The 15,411-nt window shown below is 35.3% G+C and overlaps 1 protein-coding gene across 1 annotated transcript in view; it reads right to left on the minus strand.

Moving 5' to 3' along the window:
• The window catches only part of LOC307194072 (tenascin-R-like), a 51,757-nt gene that overhangs the window by 35,653 nt on the left and 693 nt on the right, over positions 1 to 15,411 (minus strand). The window contains exons 2-9 of the mRNA XM_079936883.1: positions 14,594 to 14,641; positions 11,664 to 11,801; positions 11,110 to 11,245; positions 10,374 to 10,631; positions 8,558 to 8,772; positions 4,982 to 5,171; positions 4,570 to 4,875; positions 2,837 to 3,112 (exon numbers count right to left, since the gene is read on the minus strand). Of these exons, the coding sequence (XP_079793009.1) occupies positions 2,837 to 3,112; positions 4,570 to 4,875; positions 4,982 to 5,171; positions 8,558 to 8,772; positions 10,374 to 10,631; positions 11,110 to 11,245; positions 11,664 to 11,801; positions 14,594 to 14,641 (1,567 nt within the window). The remainder of the gene's footprint in view (positions 1 to 2,836; positions 3,113 to 4,569; positions 4,876 to 4,981; positions 5,172 to 8,557; positions 8,773 to 10,373; positions 10,632 to 11,109; positions 11,246 to 11,663; positions 11,802 to 14,593; positions 14,642 to 15,411) is intronic.

Here is a 15,411-nt window from a genome sequence, read left to right on the forward strand (position 1 = left end):
TAGTCCTATAATTACTCAAAGAATTTTCTATCCATGCCTGTGCATTTTTATGGGAGAAAAGTCCATTATTTTTTCCACATTCTCAAAGGCTCCATTAACCCAGAAGAGTTAGATTTTATTGAATAAAAATATATTCTCTATATCAAGGCCCTTCATGTTGTGTGCCTAGCTTACATTTTCTGAACTCTCACTACATTTCCCCTGTCCTCTAGCCATGCCAATCTACTCCCCATTTCCTACTGTTCAGTTGTCAGTCTCATCAAAAAGCCTTCTCTGGGGCTTCCCTCGTGGCGCAGTGGTTGAGAGTCCGCCTGCCGAGGCAGGGGACACGGGTTCGTGCCCCGGTCCGGAAGGATCCCACGTGCCACGGAGCGGCTGGGCCCGTGAGCCGTGGCCGCTGAGCCTGCGCATCCGGAGCCTGTGCTCCACAAGGGGAGAGGCCACAACAGTGAGAGTCCCGCGTACCGCAAAAAAAAAAAAAAAAAAGGCTTCTCTGACTTTCCCAGTTATGGTTAGATAGATGCCTCTTCTTCGGTCTTCACCATCTGTGCACATGCTGTTTGCCCTACTCACAACATCCCTCTGCCTCCCCATTGCCACCTGGTTCACTCTTACTCTTCCTTCGTGACTCAGTGCATCACTCCTCCAGAAAGATTTTCATGGCCATCCCTGTACCCCAAGTCTGGGTTAACTGACCCCTCTCTATGCTCCCACAGTACCAAGAGCATAAGCCATATAATAGCAATTATAATACAGCATCATCCTTTTTTAAAAATTTGTCTCACTCCATTAATATGTAAGCTCTCTGAAGGTAGATACTAGTCTTATTCACCTTTGCATATCTAGTACCCATTGCAATTCCTGACACTGAAACATAATCTACTGAGTGAATAACAAATGAAAAAAATGCATATTGCTTCAACCTCAGGAAAGTAAAAGAGCACTGGATTACTAAATCCTAGACATGCACAGCTGTGTCACTTTAGAGTCAACATACATAGCAAATGACATAATTAAACGTGCAGACTCACATGTACCTTTCTCCTGTCCCTATTAAACAAATAGGGACATACCATGGAAGATTTTTTTAAAGTTTTATTGTGACTTAATTCAGGTACCAAAACACCATTTCAAAGAATATAATTAAGTCATTTTTAATATACTGACAAGGTTTTGAAAGCATCACTATTATCTAATTCCAGAACATTTTCATCACCCCCCAAAATAAACCCTATACCCATGAGCTGTCACCCACCACTCCCTTCTTTCTCTCTTTTCCCATTCTTGGCAACCACCGATCTAATTACTGTCGCTATGGATGTGCCTATGGATTTCATATAAATTGAATCATGCTACATGTGGTCTTATGTAACTAATTTCCTTAATATCGTTTCAAGGTTCATCTATGTTGTAGCATGTATCAGTACTTCACTCTTTTTAATTGCTGAATAATGCTCCACTGTAGAGATACACCATGTTGTGTTTACCTATTCATCAACTGATAGACATTAGGGTTGTTTCCATGTTTTGCTTATAGGCTATGAACATCCATATAAAGTTTCCTTTGTGAACAACTGTTTCCAATTCTCTTGGATATATAACTAGGAGAGGAATATCTGAGTCACATAATAACACTATGTTTAAATTTTTGAGAAACTGCCAAACTGCTTTACAAAATAACTGTACCATTGTACATTCCCACCATTAGTACAGGAAGATGTCAATTGCTCTACATCTACCACGGAAGATTTTAATGTGACTTCAAAATTAATGAGTCTGTGAGAAATCCTCCTAGTCTGCCTGTCAGTTAAAAATGAAAGCATCTCCCTAAAGTGTAAGGGAGTCAATCAAGCATTTACCAATTGACAGATGCTTTGGGCTCAGGGAAGAGAAAACATCTGCTCTCGTATCCAATTGGAAAAATACTTTTGATTAGGATTTGCAACAGTGAACGCATGTATCTTAAGCATTTGCATTCAGTAATCATGAAATAATATATTTTATTACTTACTTTACAATTTATTATTGTTATTCAAAGAAGCCCAAGTATTCCCAGCAAATATGAGGTTAATTAATCTACGTCTGTGCACATGCACGTTTTCCTTTCCTCCTCCCTCAGTTCTAGTGCATTTAAATTTTAGCTCGTGCAATTTCAAAGAACTCTGCATATAGACATGTAAAATACACATGCACAGACAATACACGTGTTATACACACACAGGGATATGCCAAAATGTGCTTAGTTATGTACTTTCATAAACAGTGTTTTCGCTTTTCAAAAAAGATTGACTTATACTTAATGGGGTAAATAGAATGCTTAATTAAAAGATAGAGTACTTTAATGATTATATTCTAGACAATGATTCAAAAACTGCCATGTGGTGAGTGGAGATTAGAAATGCATTTGCCAAAAGTCCTGGGATGACACTTCCCCCTAGAGGTCAACTCTCAACACTGCATGAGGAAAGAAAGAAGGACCAGGTAAAACTGATTAAATGTGCAGATCTACTTGCTGGATCTAGTGCTGTTAAAGAGAACTGGGTGAACTAATCTTCATCTCTTAGGATAATTTATTTTCCAGCAAAGGCTATGATACGAAACATGTCTTCTAGGAACTCTGGGAGGAACAACACAGATGTTTACGGGGTTCATATAAATCTAAATGAATTTAGTCTTTAGAATCCACGCTTAGCATTGCGATTCAACATCCAAACAAATGTTCAACCCGATTATTTGTATCCATGAAAGGATCGACACTATTAAATTTTGGCAAAATACTATTTTTAAATATGCAGTTTGTATTTTTGATCAAAAGGCAAAACGTGCCCACACTTACCTGTAATGGCTGAAACAGGTTTCTCAAAGCAGCTTAAAGTTCCTCTTTCTGCTACACTAAACAGATAGATCAGATAATGATGGAAAGGTCTTAGATTTCCAATTGTTGTTGATGTGTTGGATTTTTCAACAAACACCTCTTCTGATTTATTGTTTACAACATCCAAAATAGCCACAAAATAATGGTGAAAAGATACAGGATCTGGACCATCCCAGTGTAAAAATATTTCCGTTGGGGTCACATGAGTAACTGTGACATTTTGGGCTGATAACGGACCTAGTAGATGGATGAAAAGAAACCAGAAAAATACATTATACTAGTGATCTTGAGCCTCGGAGTTTTTTGTTTTGTTTTTACTATAAAATGGGAATTATAGGAGTAATTATGAAGATTAAATGAGATAAGGAGGGTAAACCACTTGTGTTCGACACACACTACTGTTCAATCAATTTTATTACAAGCACCATCTACTACTACTACAATGGTACTTCTGGCATTCAGTCATCATACATTATATATGTCTTTTACTTCTGTCTTGTCAGACCAGAGGGCAGGGACTTCATATTATTTATTCTTCATTCCCAACATCACCAGAACTCAGGCATTCACCCTCTTACAGAAATGTTTCCCAACTCCAAATTGTTTCATCCAGTGCCAGTGATTTTCCTAGTTAATCCCTCCAGATTAATTTTCTTAAAACAGCACCTTGCACATATCAGTCTCAAACCTGTATCTGTTCTCTACCCTCCCAACTCACAGATATGCACGCACATTCTTTTTGATTCTTTCTTTAGAAGCAATAACTGGAGAGTTAAAACGAGACCATCTGGGTTCCTGGACTCCTGTGTGGCTTAACAAAGCATGTTAGTCTAGTCAGTTTACTTAACCTTTCTGAAGCTCAGTTTTTTCATTTCTATATAGCTACTCCAAAGGTTGAGATAAAGACTGTGAAATAATGCATTAAAACTGTTTGTAAAAGGCAAAAGGGGAAAGAATGCATTAAAAGTGTTTGTAAAAGGTAAAACAAGTCTTAGAAACTATAGTCTTCATGGATTTCCTTTGTTTCTAAGGTCAAGCCCAACCATCTAAGACAGAGACCCCTGGCATGCCCAAATCTGACACCACCTACCAGTCAAACTGATTTCACCCTGAGGATCTCCAGTCAATCCACACTGTTCTTTTCCTACAAATTCCTACCTCCACACTTTTGCTTAAAACGTGCTTTTCTTCCTTCAAGTGTGAATCTAAGCCTCTCCTTTCCACGAGTTTTCCCCGTCACCCACCTTCTGAATTCTAGAAAGCATTTATCAAATGTACCACTGGATGGGAATTTAGGTAATTATATTTTTCTATACAGTTTTATTTGCATTTAATTTTATTCCTTACTAATTCTCTCCATTGTAAGTCCCTTTAAGTCTGGGATGCATGTCTGTTTATCTCCTGCTATTGGCACATATCGAAAATTCAGCTTCCCCCAAATTTACTGATTATCTACTATGAACTGGACACCAGTCTAGCTGGTATATAAAACAAATAAGATACAGTTCCTGTCCTCCTGGGTGTTTAATTTAATAGGAAAGCCAAACACGTAAACAGATTCATTGTAACCTACAATGGTTAAAGGGAGAGATTTCCCAGAATGTTATGAGAAAACAGCAGACCCTCAGGAATTATGTACTAATGATGATATTAAATATTTGAAAAATTATACTTTCAGATGTCTTGTAACTTACATGTTTCAACAATGAATACTGGACTTAAAGTAGTCTTTGCCTCCCATTCACTTATTGCAGAGAATAAAAATCTGTAAACACGGCCAGGAGACAGTTGGGTAATTGCTTTTTCTGTAGTATTTGGGGGCACGCTTTCAAAATGCTGTTCTTCTGTATAATCTAAATAATATTTAATGATAATTTTATACCCCAGTTTCAGCCACTTATTCAAATTATTCCAACCACTCAAATCATTCCAACTAAATACAACCTCAGTTGTTCCAACATCCTTTACATAAAATAAAAGGTTTTCCTGTGGAGAAGGTGCTGAAAAATATAAAGGAAAATTATTTTTATTAGAAATTATAATTCTGTCTTTAAAGTAGTAAAAGAGTAAGATGCATGAATATAAGAATACTAATAAAATAATTACATTCATATTCACAAACATATGGCAAGGGAACATAACAGAAAAATCTTGTAAAGAAATAGTTTGATCCAGTTGCATTTTGCTGTAAAATGTAGCAATCTGTTTCATTCTTGGGTAGTAGTGGAAAAGGAAAAATTTCATTTTTCTTAAGATCAAAAGATGATCCATCTGTCCATGTGAGATGACCTTCTTTCTGTAATAAGATGTACAAATTAAGCCAATTTAAAGGAAAAGTATCATGTCTTCAAATATGTGTATAAGATTTTTATTAGACACATCTATATTATAAAATTTTCTAAGACTGTTAAATCATCAACCAGTTTCACATTTTTGTGGGGATTTCCTTCATGATAAAGATTCTGAGCTGGAGAAAAAGTTCATTTTCATTCACTCATTAGCCACGTTTTCAGGAGAATTGCTAAATTTCACATTAAACCTCTATTTTCTCAGCTGTAAAATGGGTATACTACATCTAAGTTGTTGTGAGGATCACAGGCAGTGCAGCATGCAAAGGGCTCAACACAATGCCAGGCACAGACCCATTATTCCTTAGATGTTAGTGATTTTGTTTCAAGTCAACAAATAAGTCTTAAGCATCAGAAGAGGCTGTTGTTACCTTTCTGCTAAGGATGCCACTGGTGAATATCATCAACCTCAACTCTCACAGGTAATGAATCTATCTTTAGATAGTCACGTGGCTACTCTCCTTGAGTAGGAAAAAGAGAAGCCTCAACAAAGATATATGTGGATTCTAATCAGTATTTCTGTCACTTACTATCTACTCCCAGATAACTGCTAGCCTCTTAGAAATGAAATGTTTTCACCTATGCAATGGGACTAATCATGACTACTCTGCAGGGTTTAGAGAAGACCTCTCTCAACAGGTTTAGAAAATATGTATGTAAAATGCCAGGCACATAACAGCACCTCACAAACAAATATAATTCTTATAATGAGCTCGGTAAAACAGAGACTATGTCCGTATTGTGATTATGACACTATCCCCAACATCAGGCGTGGTGCCAAGCTAGTTGCTTGGGTGAGGACTAAAGAGACCTGCTCCCTCCTGAAGAGATTTTAAAACAGTGCATTCCAATTCCACCAAATAGAACGGAGGAGTATCGTTTCCTAAAGAGTCTGCTTTATTGCATATATCGTACTGCCATTTTGAAATCAGACAGAGGCTCAGAGGCAGTATGGTCAAGTGATCAGTGCATGAGGGTTGGTCAAACAGATACAGGTTCAAGGCCTGGCATGGCCATTTATTAGCTATGTGACCCAGGATCTTTCTGAGTTCATTTTCCTTATCTATAAAATGAGAATAATGATACTGCCTATCTCATTAGGTTGTTATGAGAACTCAGTGAGTTTACCCATGTATCTCTCCCAAAGTAGAATAAAGAAACTATTAATCTTTCATTCGTTAAGCTCCTACTGAGTGGCAAGGTCCCAACTGGAAGCTGGGAATGCAATGATGAATAAGACAGTCTTTATCCTTGACATCCAAAAACAAATTCACACTTACTCAGCATGGGTTTACTTAAAGGGGTGAGTACTTTCTTAATCTACCACAAGGATTAAGACCTAGCAGCTAACTCTGATGTCAACCTCAAGAGACCAGCTTCATGCAGAGGTCGTAGAGTACAGTGGTTAAGATCAGACTCTGATGCCTGTCCACATGTGCCCCAATTTCCTCTTACGTCATACAAGTAAATCACATAGAATTGCACTTAGCACTTAGGAGACACTATAGGACTCAGTTATTACTACAAAGGAAGTTTTCTTTTTTAATAGTTACTTTGATGGTTCATTTGCTTCCCAAATTATTTTTAAGTATATTGAAGCAGAGTCCGTATCTTAGACACCCTAGAAAAATTCATAGCAACCACGAGGATGCCTTCAGAGCCTCACTTTAGCTATCATGACCATGTGACCTAACTTTATAACAGAAACCAGGAACCGTAACTATTGGAAGAGAACATTCGAATTTAAACAGTTTATAACCACCATAACTAACAGCAGGGAACAACTATATATACACTAACTGGCCTACTTGGAAAGACACTGGCACTCTGGGAGGGGGACTTCTGAGATGAACTGTGGTTTGAGGAATCTTTATTAGAATTTCATTCACTTCCTATTAAAAGATAAAGGAAGCTCATTAAGAGAATGATGAAAATGCAATCAAAGATTGCCAATAGTTTCTCCCAAGCTTATGCAAAGTTCCAAAGAAAAATTGGTTTCAAACTGAGTGAATTTGCCTTGGGTCACTAGAGATCAGCATATCTCATGGAGAATAGGATTTATTTTTGAATGGCAGGAAATAAAAGTAAACGGATCATCAAGAAGAAAACACAGACTAGACAGATAATTGTGTTAGGTCTCAAGTTTTCCTACAAAACGTGAACCAAAATGAGATTTCATTAGCTCTTCCATGGTATTAAGAATTTTTGGAGAAAAATGTCACACATTCCTTATTTCACTGGTATTGACTAAAATCTTCAGATCTTTCTGTATCTCTCTTAGTGAAACTGAACTTCATAAACCTGGATGTCTACAGTGAAAGAAATAAAATAAAGACCGCCATGTTTTGGGGTTCATATTATGGTATTGTTCACAGAGGTGAGAAATAGAGGAAGTGGAGCAGGTTTGATGGGAAGGAGGTAACAAGTCAGTTTTAGCAATGTTGAAGTGTCTGTGGAAAATTCCAAAAGGGATAAGTAGAGGAAAATTAGATAGGTGTCTGGTAGTCATAAGAGGAAAGTGGACTAGATAAACATTTGAGACTAACTGGTTTAGGTGGTAAACTAAGTGAAGAAATAGATAAGATCAATCAAATGAATTTAAGAGGGGTCTGGGAAAGACCAAAATGAAAGAGAAATTAGGTAAAGAAATAAATGCCTACAAAAGAGATTGAAGGAGGTGGGGAAGGAATGAACAGACACGGTACAGAGGATTCTTAGGGCAGTGAAAATATTCTGTACCATACCAAAATGATTGATACATATTATTTTATATTTGTCCAAACCCACAGAATGAACACCACCAAGAGTGCAGCATCATGTAAACCTTAGACTTTGGGCTATAATGACGTACCAGTGTAGGTCCCGGGGTTCTAACAAGTTACTACTCTGGTGGGGGAGGTCACTAATGGGGGGCTGTGCATGCCTGGGGGCAGGCGGTATATGGGAAACCTCTGTACCTTCCCCTCAATTCTTCTGTGAACCGATGACTACTCTAAAAAAGAGAGAGATTGGAAAAATAAAAAGAGAAATAGTGTCTGGCTTATAAGAAGTACTCAAAAATGGGACTTCCCTGGTGGTCCAGGGGGTGTGGGTTTGATCCCTGGTCGGGGAGCTAAGACTCCACATGCCTCGTGGCCAAAAAACCAAAACATATAACAGAAGCAATGTTGTGACAAATTCAATAAAGACTTTAAAAAATGGTCCACATCAAAAAAAATCTTTTAAAAAAAAGTACTCAATAAATACTTATTGAGTGAATGAAAGTAAGAAGGAATCAATGAATATAGATAAAACAGTTTTATCACAATATACATATTTCTTTACATCTACTGACCTTCAAATCGTTAAGACCAGTCCATATTATTATTTGATTCTTTGACCTGAGATGTGAAAACATAAATTTTTTTTCCTCTTCATTTTTTATATCCACAAGGTGTGCAGAAATTAAAGATAACTTACAATGTTGCTGGGCTATATTCCATGGCTTATTCTCTTTGCTAATTCTATAACAGTTATTTTTTAATGCTACCCATCCTTGCGAACATGAACCTACCAAAAGAAAAATGCTTTGTTAAAGATGGATTCAGCAATGTAGCATTTCATAATTACGTTTCTTAACATCTACATAAGTTAATTGTGAAAACCTCATAGTATTAACTGTGCACTTTCCCTATGTTTCTCCCAAACCAATAAAAGTGCTAAAGCTGTCATTATTCAAGTAGTAAATGAATTACCACCAACTAAAACAGTTTTAAGTAGCTGTAAGAATTAATTATGCAGAATTATCATCCAATTATAACAACACAAAACAACAGATGTTTTTCTTTCTAAATTACTTTGTTACCTTTCCTTTCCCTTACTCTTGTACTGGTAGAGAACTTTTAAAGTATATTTCAGGCTTCTTTTTAATTTAGAGAACTAGACATCATGCTTGCTTAGAATTCTGCTGTCACTTGACTTCAAATGGGTTCACCTTCCAGAAAAAACTGAACGGCCAGCCACTTAGCCTTTTTCTCCAAGATTACACATCACAGAAAGACAGGAAAATATCAGCCTGTTCAGAGTAGAAACTGTACTTCAGCTCATGCTTATGCTTCATCAGTGCCCAACCCAACATATTAGGAAGATGTAAGAAGGATCTTTTGAACTGCTGTCTTTTTTTTCATAGGGGAAAAAGAAGAATGGAGAGAGGGAATGCTTAAATACCTTATTGTCTTTTTATTACCAAAATATTATAAAAAATATTGCAGTTCATTGATTATTCCTATAGAAGGTATTAAAATGGGATTCTTAGCCCATCACAGAAAGTGCACTGCCCCCACTAGCCATCTATGACTCTTGTCTTCTTCTCATATCTTTTCCTACCATACGAGGGAAGGAACAGGAAATAGGAAAACACCAGAATATTGAACACATTCACCTCCCCCTTGCAGTATTCCAAATTTGGGTCAGGTCTGATCAGGGATGAGTAATGGAGAAACTTTAAATAGGATGAAGGATTTATATATATATATATTTTTTCCTTCAGTAAAGAGAGATTTATTTGACTCAGTTTCTTAAAACAACTTTCTTTTTGGAGATACAGTCCATTGACATACCATAAACCAACGACTCTGGACTAGAATATCTCTAAATTCCATAGCATACAATTTGATGCTATGTTTCTAAAAAATAACTTGAGACCAAAGGAGTTAGCTCTCTAAGTCTGCTGAGCTACACTTTTCACCTCTTATTATATATGAGGGTCCATTGCATTCTGGGTATGCTGATGAAAGATTTATGTTTTTATACTAGATTTTTAATGATCTTTTAATATCTGAAAATGAGAATGTTCATTGATATACTGAAGTCACCTAAAAAGCCATGGAATCTATATGAACCATTGCCAGAGTTAAAGAAAAGAGAACCCACTTGGTTCAGTTTAAAAGAAGAGGTGGAAGAAAAAGTTGGTTCTTACCTTTACCCTGCTAAATCAAGCTTGTTCAGTAAATCATTCAAATATCACAATAATACACTTAGAAAAAGAGGACTATATTAATTCATTTACAAGCAGTTTACAGTGGTTAATACTTGGCTGAATCATATTTTAAAAGTTGCCAAGTTATCTACAAAATATATAATATATAAGTTAATAAGAAATATCTACATACCTGTTTCAATTTGAACATCCAGTCTCTGAAATATATTTATAAAATCCAAATGCAATTGTTTAAATTCAAATGTAAAAACATATAAGGTGGCAGGTTTCAAATCATCCCACTCATAAAACATGACATTATTTTGCATAATTTGTGAAGAATTATTAAGTGATATTGACACTAAAGTGTCATTGGAAGATAGAACACTCCAGTTAAAAGAAACACTCGTACTTGTTGCTATTGTTTTAATATTTCTAGTTGATATTCCACCTAAAAGATCAGGGAGAATAATTAGTATGGTTTCAAATAAAACTGAATGAAACACAAAGGATATTGAATTACAAAAGATTCACCATGATGGGAAAATATTATCTAACTATAAAACCTTTTCTAGACTATATGGGAGTTTCTTGCACTCTGCTTAGAATGAATGAATTAGATTACAATCCACATTATAGGATTTTTAAGAATAATCTGGATTACATGTAATACCTCCACTATACCTATCTATTCATATTAGCACACATTAAATGTCAAAACTGAAAATCATATTCTTACCTTAGTTTACAATTTCCTTCAAATTTTGAAATTTAAATTATAATCAAAAAAACAAAATACTATTGGGATGTGATTTTTAATTACCATTGCATATCTATTAATCACTGTAAAATTCAAATGATCTGGTAATAAAAAATTTTCCCTTTTATAATTAGATAAGATAGCTGAACAACACACACATATTACTTACGGGTTTGAAATGACTTTTCACTTAAAATTTGTCCATATTTTATGGACTGGATAATGATGTGACAGTCTTCACTTTCTTCTAGTGTTATTATTGATTTTGGAAGCCTTTGTGGGTCTGCGGGAATCCTTTTCACATTCTGTAAATAATGAGATTCATCTGCTTAAGAAATGTTTATTAACTCTATGTAAGATGCATTATAATTAGAGGTTTGACTTCTCTACTCTTCATAAGAAGCAGTTTTTCCAATATGAAATGCAAACATACATAAACTATTTTTACATAAAATATTAAGTTTTAAATAGTTGCTCTCTGTGTAGTACATAAATTCTAAAAAGGAAAATACATAACCATTCTGATGATGAAACAGTCAAATATTATTTTGATCAACTAGTTATTGAAGATATTTAATAAAATGCTAGCATCTTATATATTAGTAAAATTAAAGTAAGATATTGCAATGACTATTAAATTCCTGTTTATGATGTGGCATTCAGTTACAACAAATTTACACTATGCTCACTTTTATCAGAGCCAAAAAATAAAACATGCCTTACTTTTTGAGCAAAATTATTAACAAGTTGATATTTTAAAAAATAAAATTCAGGATTTCCTCCCTTAGGAAATTCATCCCATTCAATAAAAATTGTTGTTGTTTGTTTATTCTTTGGTATAAAATGGAAACTTTTTGAGATCTGAAATGGGAAAGAAAAGTAACAGTAAATAAAAATGGCTTCTTTGTTATTTTTTATAAGCAAATTTACAAAAAATGAAACCTAAAATATACCAAATTATGATTGAAAAATATTTCAGTAACATCAATTTCTACACATAAATTAAATAACATCCATTGGATACTGTATTTATAAGCATAGTTCAGGAAATAACTTAAGAAAAGCAAGTAAACATAAAAAAGAATGAAATAATGCCATTTGCAGCAACACGGATGGACCTAGATATTACCATACTAAGTGAAGTATCAAGTATCATATGATATCGTTTATATGTGGAATCCAAAAAAATGATACAAATGAACTTATTTACAAAACAGAAATAGAGTCACAGATGTAGAAAACAAATTTATGGTTACTAGGGAGGAAAGGTGGGGAAGGGATAAATTGGGAGATTGGAACTGACTTGCACACACTCCCACATATAAAATAGATAACTAATAAGGACCTACTGTATAGCACAGGGAACTCTACTCAATGCTGTGTAATGACCTATATGGGAAAAGAATCTAAAGAAGAGTGGATACATGTATGTACAACCAATTTACTTTGCTGTACAGCAGAAACTAACACAACATTGTAAATCAACTATACTCCAATATAAATTTTTTAAAAAAGAAAGGCAAGTAAACTAAGAGCAGGCAAATTTTAGATGCATATCTCTCAAACGAGGAATCAGCAGGATCCTGGGATCAGGGAGAAGGAAGAAACAAAGTCACAGCACACCCTCTTAGCATGTCAAACTGTGTACCCTGATGATAATGGATTTTTTTTTTTTTGCAGCTCTATTTATTTATTTTTTAACATCTTTATTGGAGTATAATTGCTTTACAATGGTGTGTTAGTTTCTGCTTTATAACAAAGTGAACCAGTTATACATATACATATGTTCCCACATCTCTTCCCTCTTGCGTCTCCCTCCCTCCCACCCTCCCTATCCCACCTCTCTAGGTGGTCACAAAGCACCGAGCTGATCTGCCTGTGCTATGCGGCTGCTTCCCACTAGCTATCTATTTTACGTTTGGTAGTGTATATATGTCCATGCCACTCTCTTTGTCCCAGCTTACCCTTCCCCACCCCATATCCTCAAGTTCATTCTCTAGTAGGTCTGTGTCTTTATTCCCGTCTTACCCCTAGGTTCTTCATGACTTTTTTTCTTTTCCTTAGATTCCATATATATGTTAGCATATGGTATTTGTTTTTCTCTTTCTGACTTACTTCCTCTGTATGACAGACTCAAGGTCCATCCACCTCACTACAAATAACTCTATTTCGTTTCTTTTTATGGCTGAGTAATATTCCATTGTATATATATGTCACATCTCCTTTATCCATTCATCTGTTGATGGACACTTAGGTTGCTTCCATGTCCTGGCTATTGTAAATAGAGCTGCAATGAACATTTTGGTACATGACTGTTTTTGAATTATGGTTTTCTCAGGGTGTATGCAGGATAGAAAGCCCAGAGACAAACCCACGCACATATGGTCACCTTATCTTTGATAAAGGAGGCAAGAATATACAGTGGAGAAAAGACCGCCTCTTCAATAAGTGGTGCTGGGAAAACTGGACAGGTACATGTAAAAGTATGAAATTAGAACACTCCATAACACCATACACAAAAATATGCTCAAAATGGATTAAAGACCTAAATGTAAGGCCAAACACTATCACACTCTTAGAGGAAAACATAGGCAGAACACTCTATGACATAAATCACAGCAAGATCCTTTCTGACCCACCTCCTAGAGAAATGGAAATAAAAAAAAAAAAATGGGACCTAATGAAACTTCAAAGCTTTTGCACAGCAAAGGAAACCATAAACAAGGCCAGAAGACAACCCTCAGAATGGGAGAAAATATTTGCAAATGAAGCAACTAACAAAGGATTAATCTCCAAAATTTACAAGCAGCTCAATAACAAAAAAACAAACAACCCAATTCAAAAATGGGCAGAAGACCTAAATAGACATTTCTCCAAAGAAGATATACAGATTGCCAACAAACACATGAAAGAATGCTCAACATCATTAATCATTAGAGAAATGCAAATCAAAACTACAATGAGATATCATCTCACACCCGTCAGAATGGCCATCATCAAAAAATCTAGAAACAATAAATGCTGGAGAGGGTGTGGAGAAAAGGGAACCCTGTTGCACTCTTGGTTGGAATGTAAATTGATACAGCCACTATGGAGAACAGTATGGAGGTTCCTTAAAAAACTACAAATAGAACTACCATACGATAATGGATTCTTGGCAAAGCACTTAGAATGAAAATAAGTTTGAGTGCAAAATGTTTGACTCTGAATTATTTTAAAACCTTGGTTCGTTTGTAGGTAAAGAAAATGTTAGCAACTGAGGCAAAATAGCCAGACCACATTATCAGAGACCCTTTACGTTCCCTAGATGACAAAAAAATAATTCAACTCCCAAGAGAATGATACATTCATCAAAATTCCTACCAAAAAACAACTTGAAAATGCCTCACTATACCTTGACTTCTACCAAATTCTGAACTCTCTCCCTCTGCACTGATCATCCCCCAAAACAATTTACAAGCAGTGAAAACAGCTGCCACCAATATGCATATATTTGTGCAGCACCTACCAAAGAAAACTTTTCTTAGGTACTAAATCTCATATTTAGCGTTACTTGTCTTCAACATACGCTTTCTATTCCAAAATGGATAGACTCAATGCAATAGCATCTTGCCCATTAATTCCAAAAAAGAGTACATTCAAAAATGTCTTACCTTAAAAACATATTGTATCCAGAGCAGTAGAATAATTGATTTCTCCATCTGGAAAATAAAGTATAGTCAGCTCAATTAAACATGTATATTTTTAGTTTCAAAACTAAACTATTGGAAATTCTTTAGGTTGTGTGTGTATATATATCACTTTAATGTCAGGTCTTTTCAATTTAGACTGCCCATCGAACCGAATGTTAAGGCATTAATAAGTAGGTGCTTCATAACATTGTCCACCCAATAAAACTGGAAACATCAGTACTTTTCAACTAATAACAAATAGCAAAACAATTTGCTTCTAGAAGCTGCTATAATTAAATATAAAGGAGACGTTAGCAATAAAATGAATTATCAGGCAATTACACAAAATTACATTGCATTGTGTGAAACTATTTAAGCTTAATGGATGAAAATCTAAAACACCTACACACTGCTACTTTGTTGGCAGTAATTCCCCACATTTTTAAATTATACCATCATTATGAAAAATATTTCAAATACAGTGGATGCAATTGAAACTTAAATGGAAAAAACATTCAACATTCGTTCCAACTGAATTTATTTTTAAAATGCATTGATCCAAAAAGCTTGTATAACTTTTCCCAGGAACCTTGAGTCCCTGGGGACTTAGGAACTGTCACGTTCAACTTCAGGTATAAAGGAAAACATAAAACACCTCTGTATTTTTTTAAAAATACATATTTCTGAACCTGAAAAATATCATTTGAATAGTAAACAGGTCCCCAGGATCAATTTTAAAGCTCTCTAAAGCCCAATCTAAAGCAGGTTTCTTCCCACAAAATCTTCTGTGGGTCTCCTTA

Source organism: Stenella coeruleoalba, assembly GCF_951394435.1.
Source record: "Stenella coeruleoalba genome assembly, chromosome: 11".
In the NCBI taxonomy this organism is placed as follows: domain Eukaryota; kingdom Metazoa; phylum Chordata; class Mammalia; order Artiodactyla; family Delphinidae; genus Stenella; species Stenella coeruleoalba.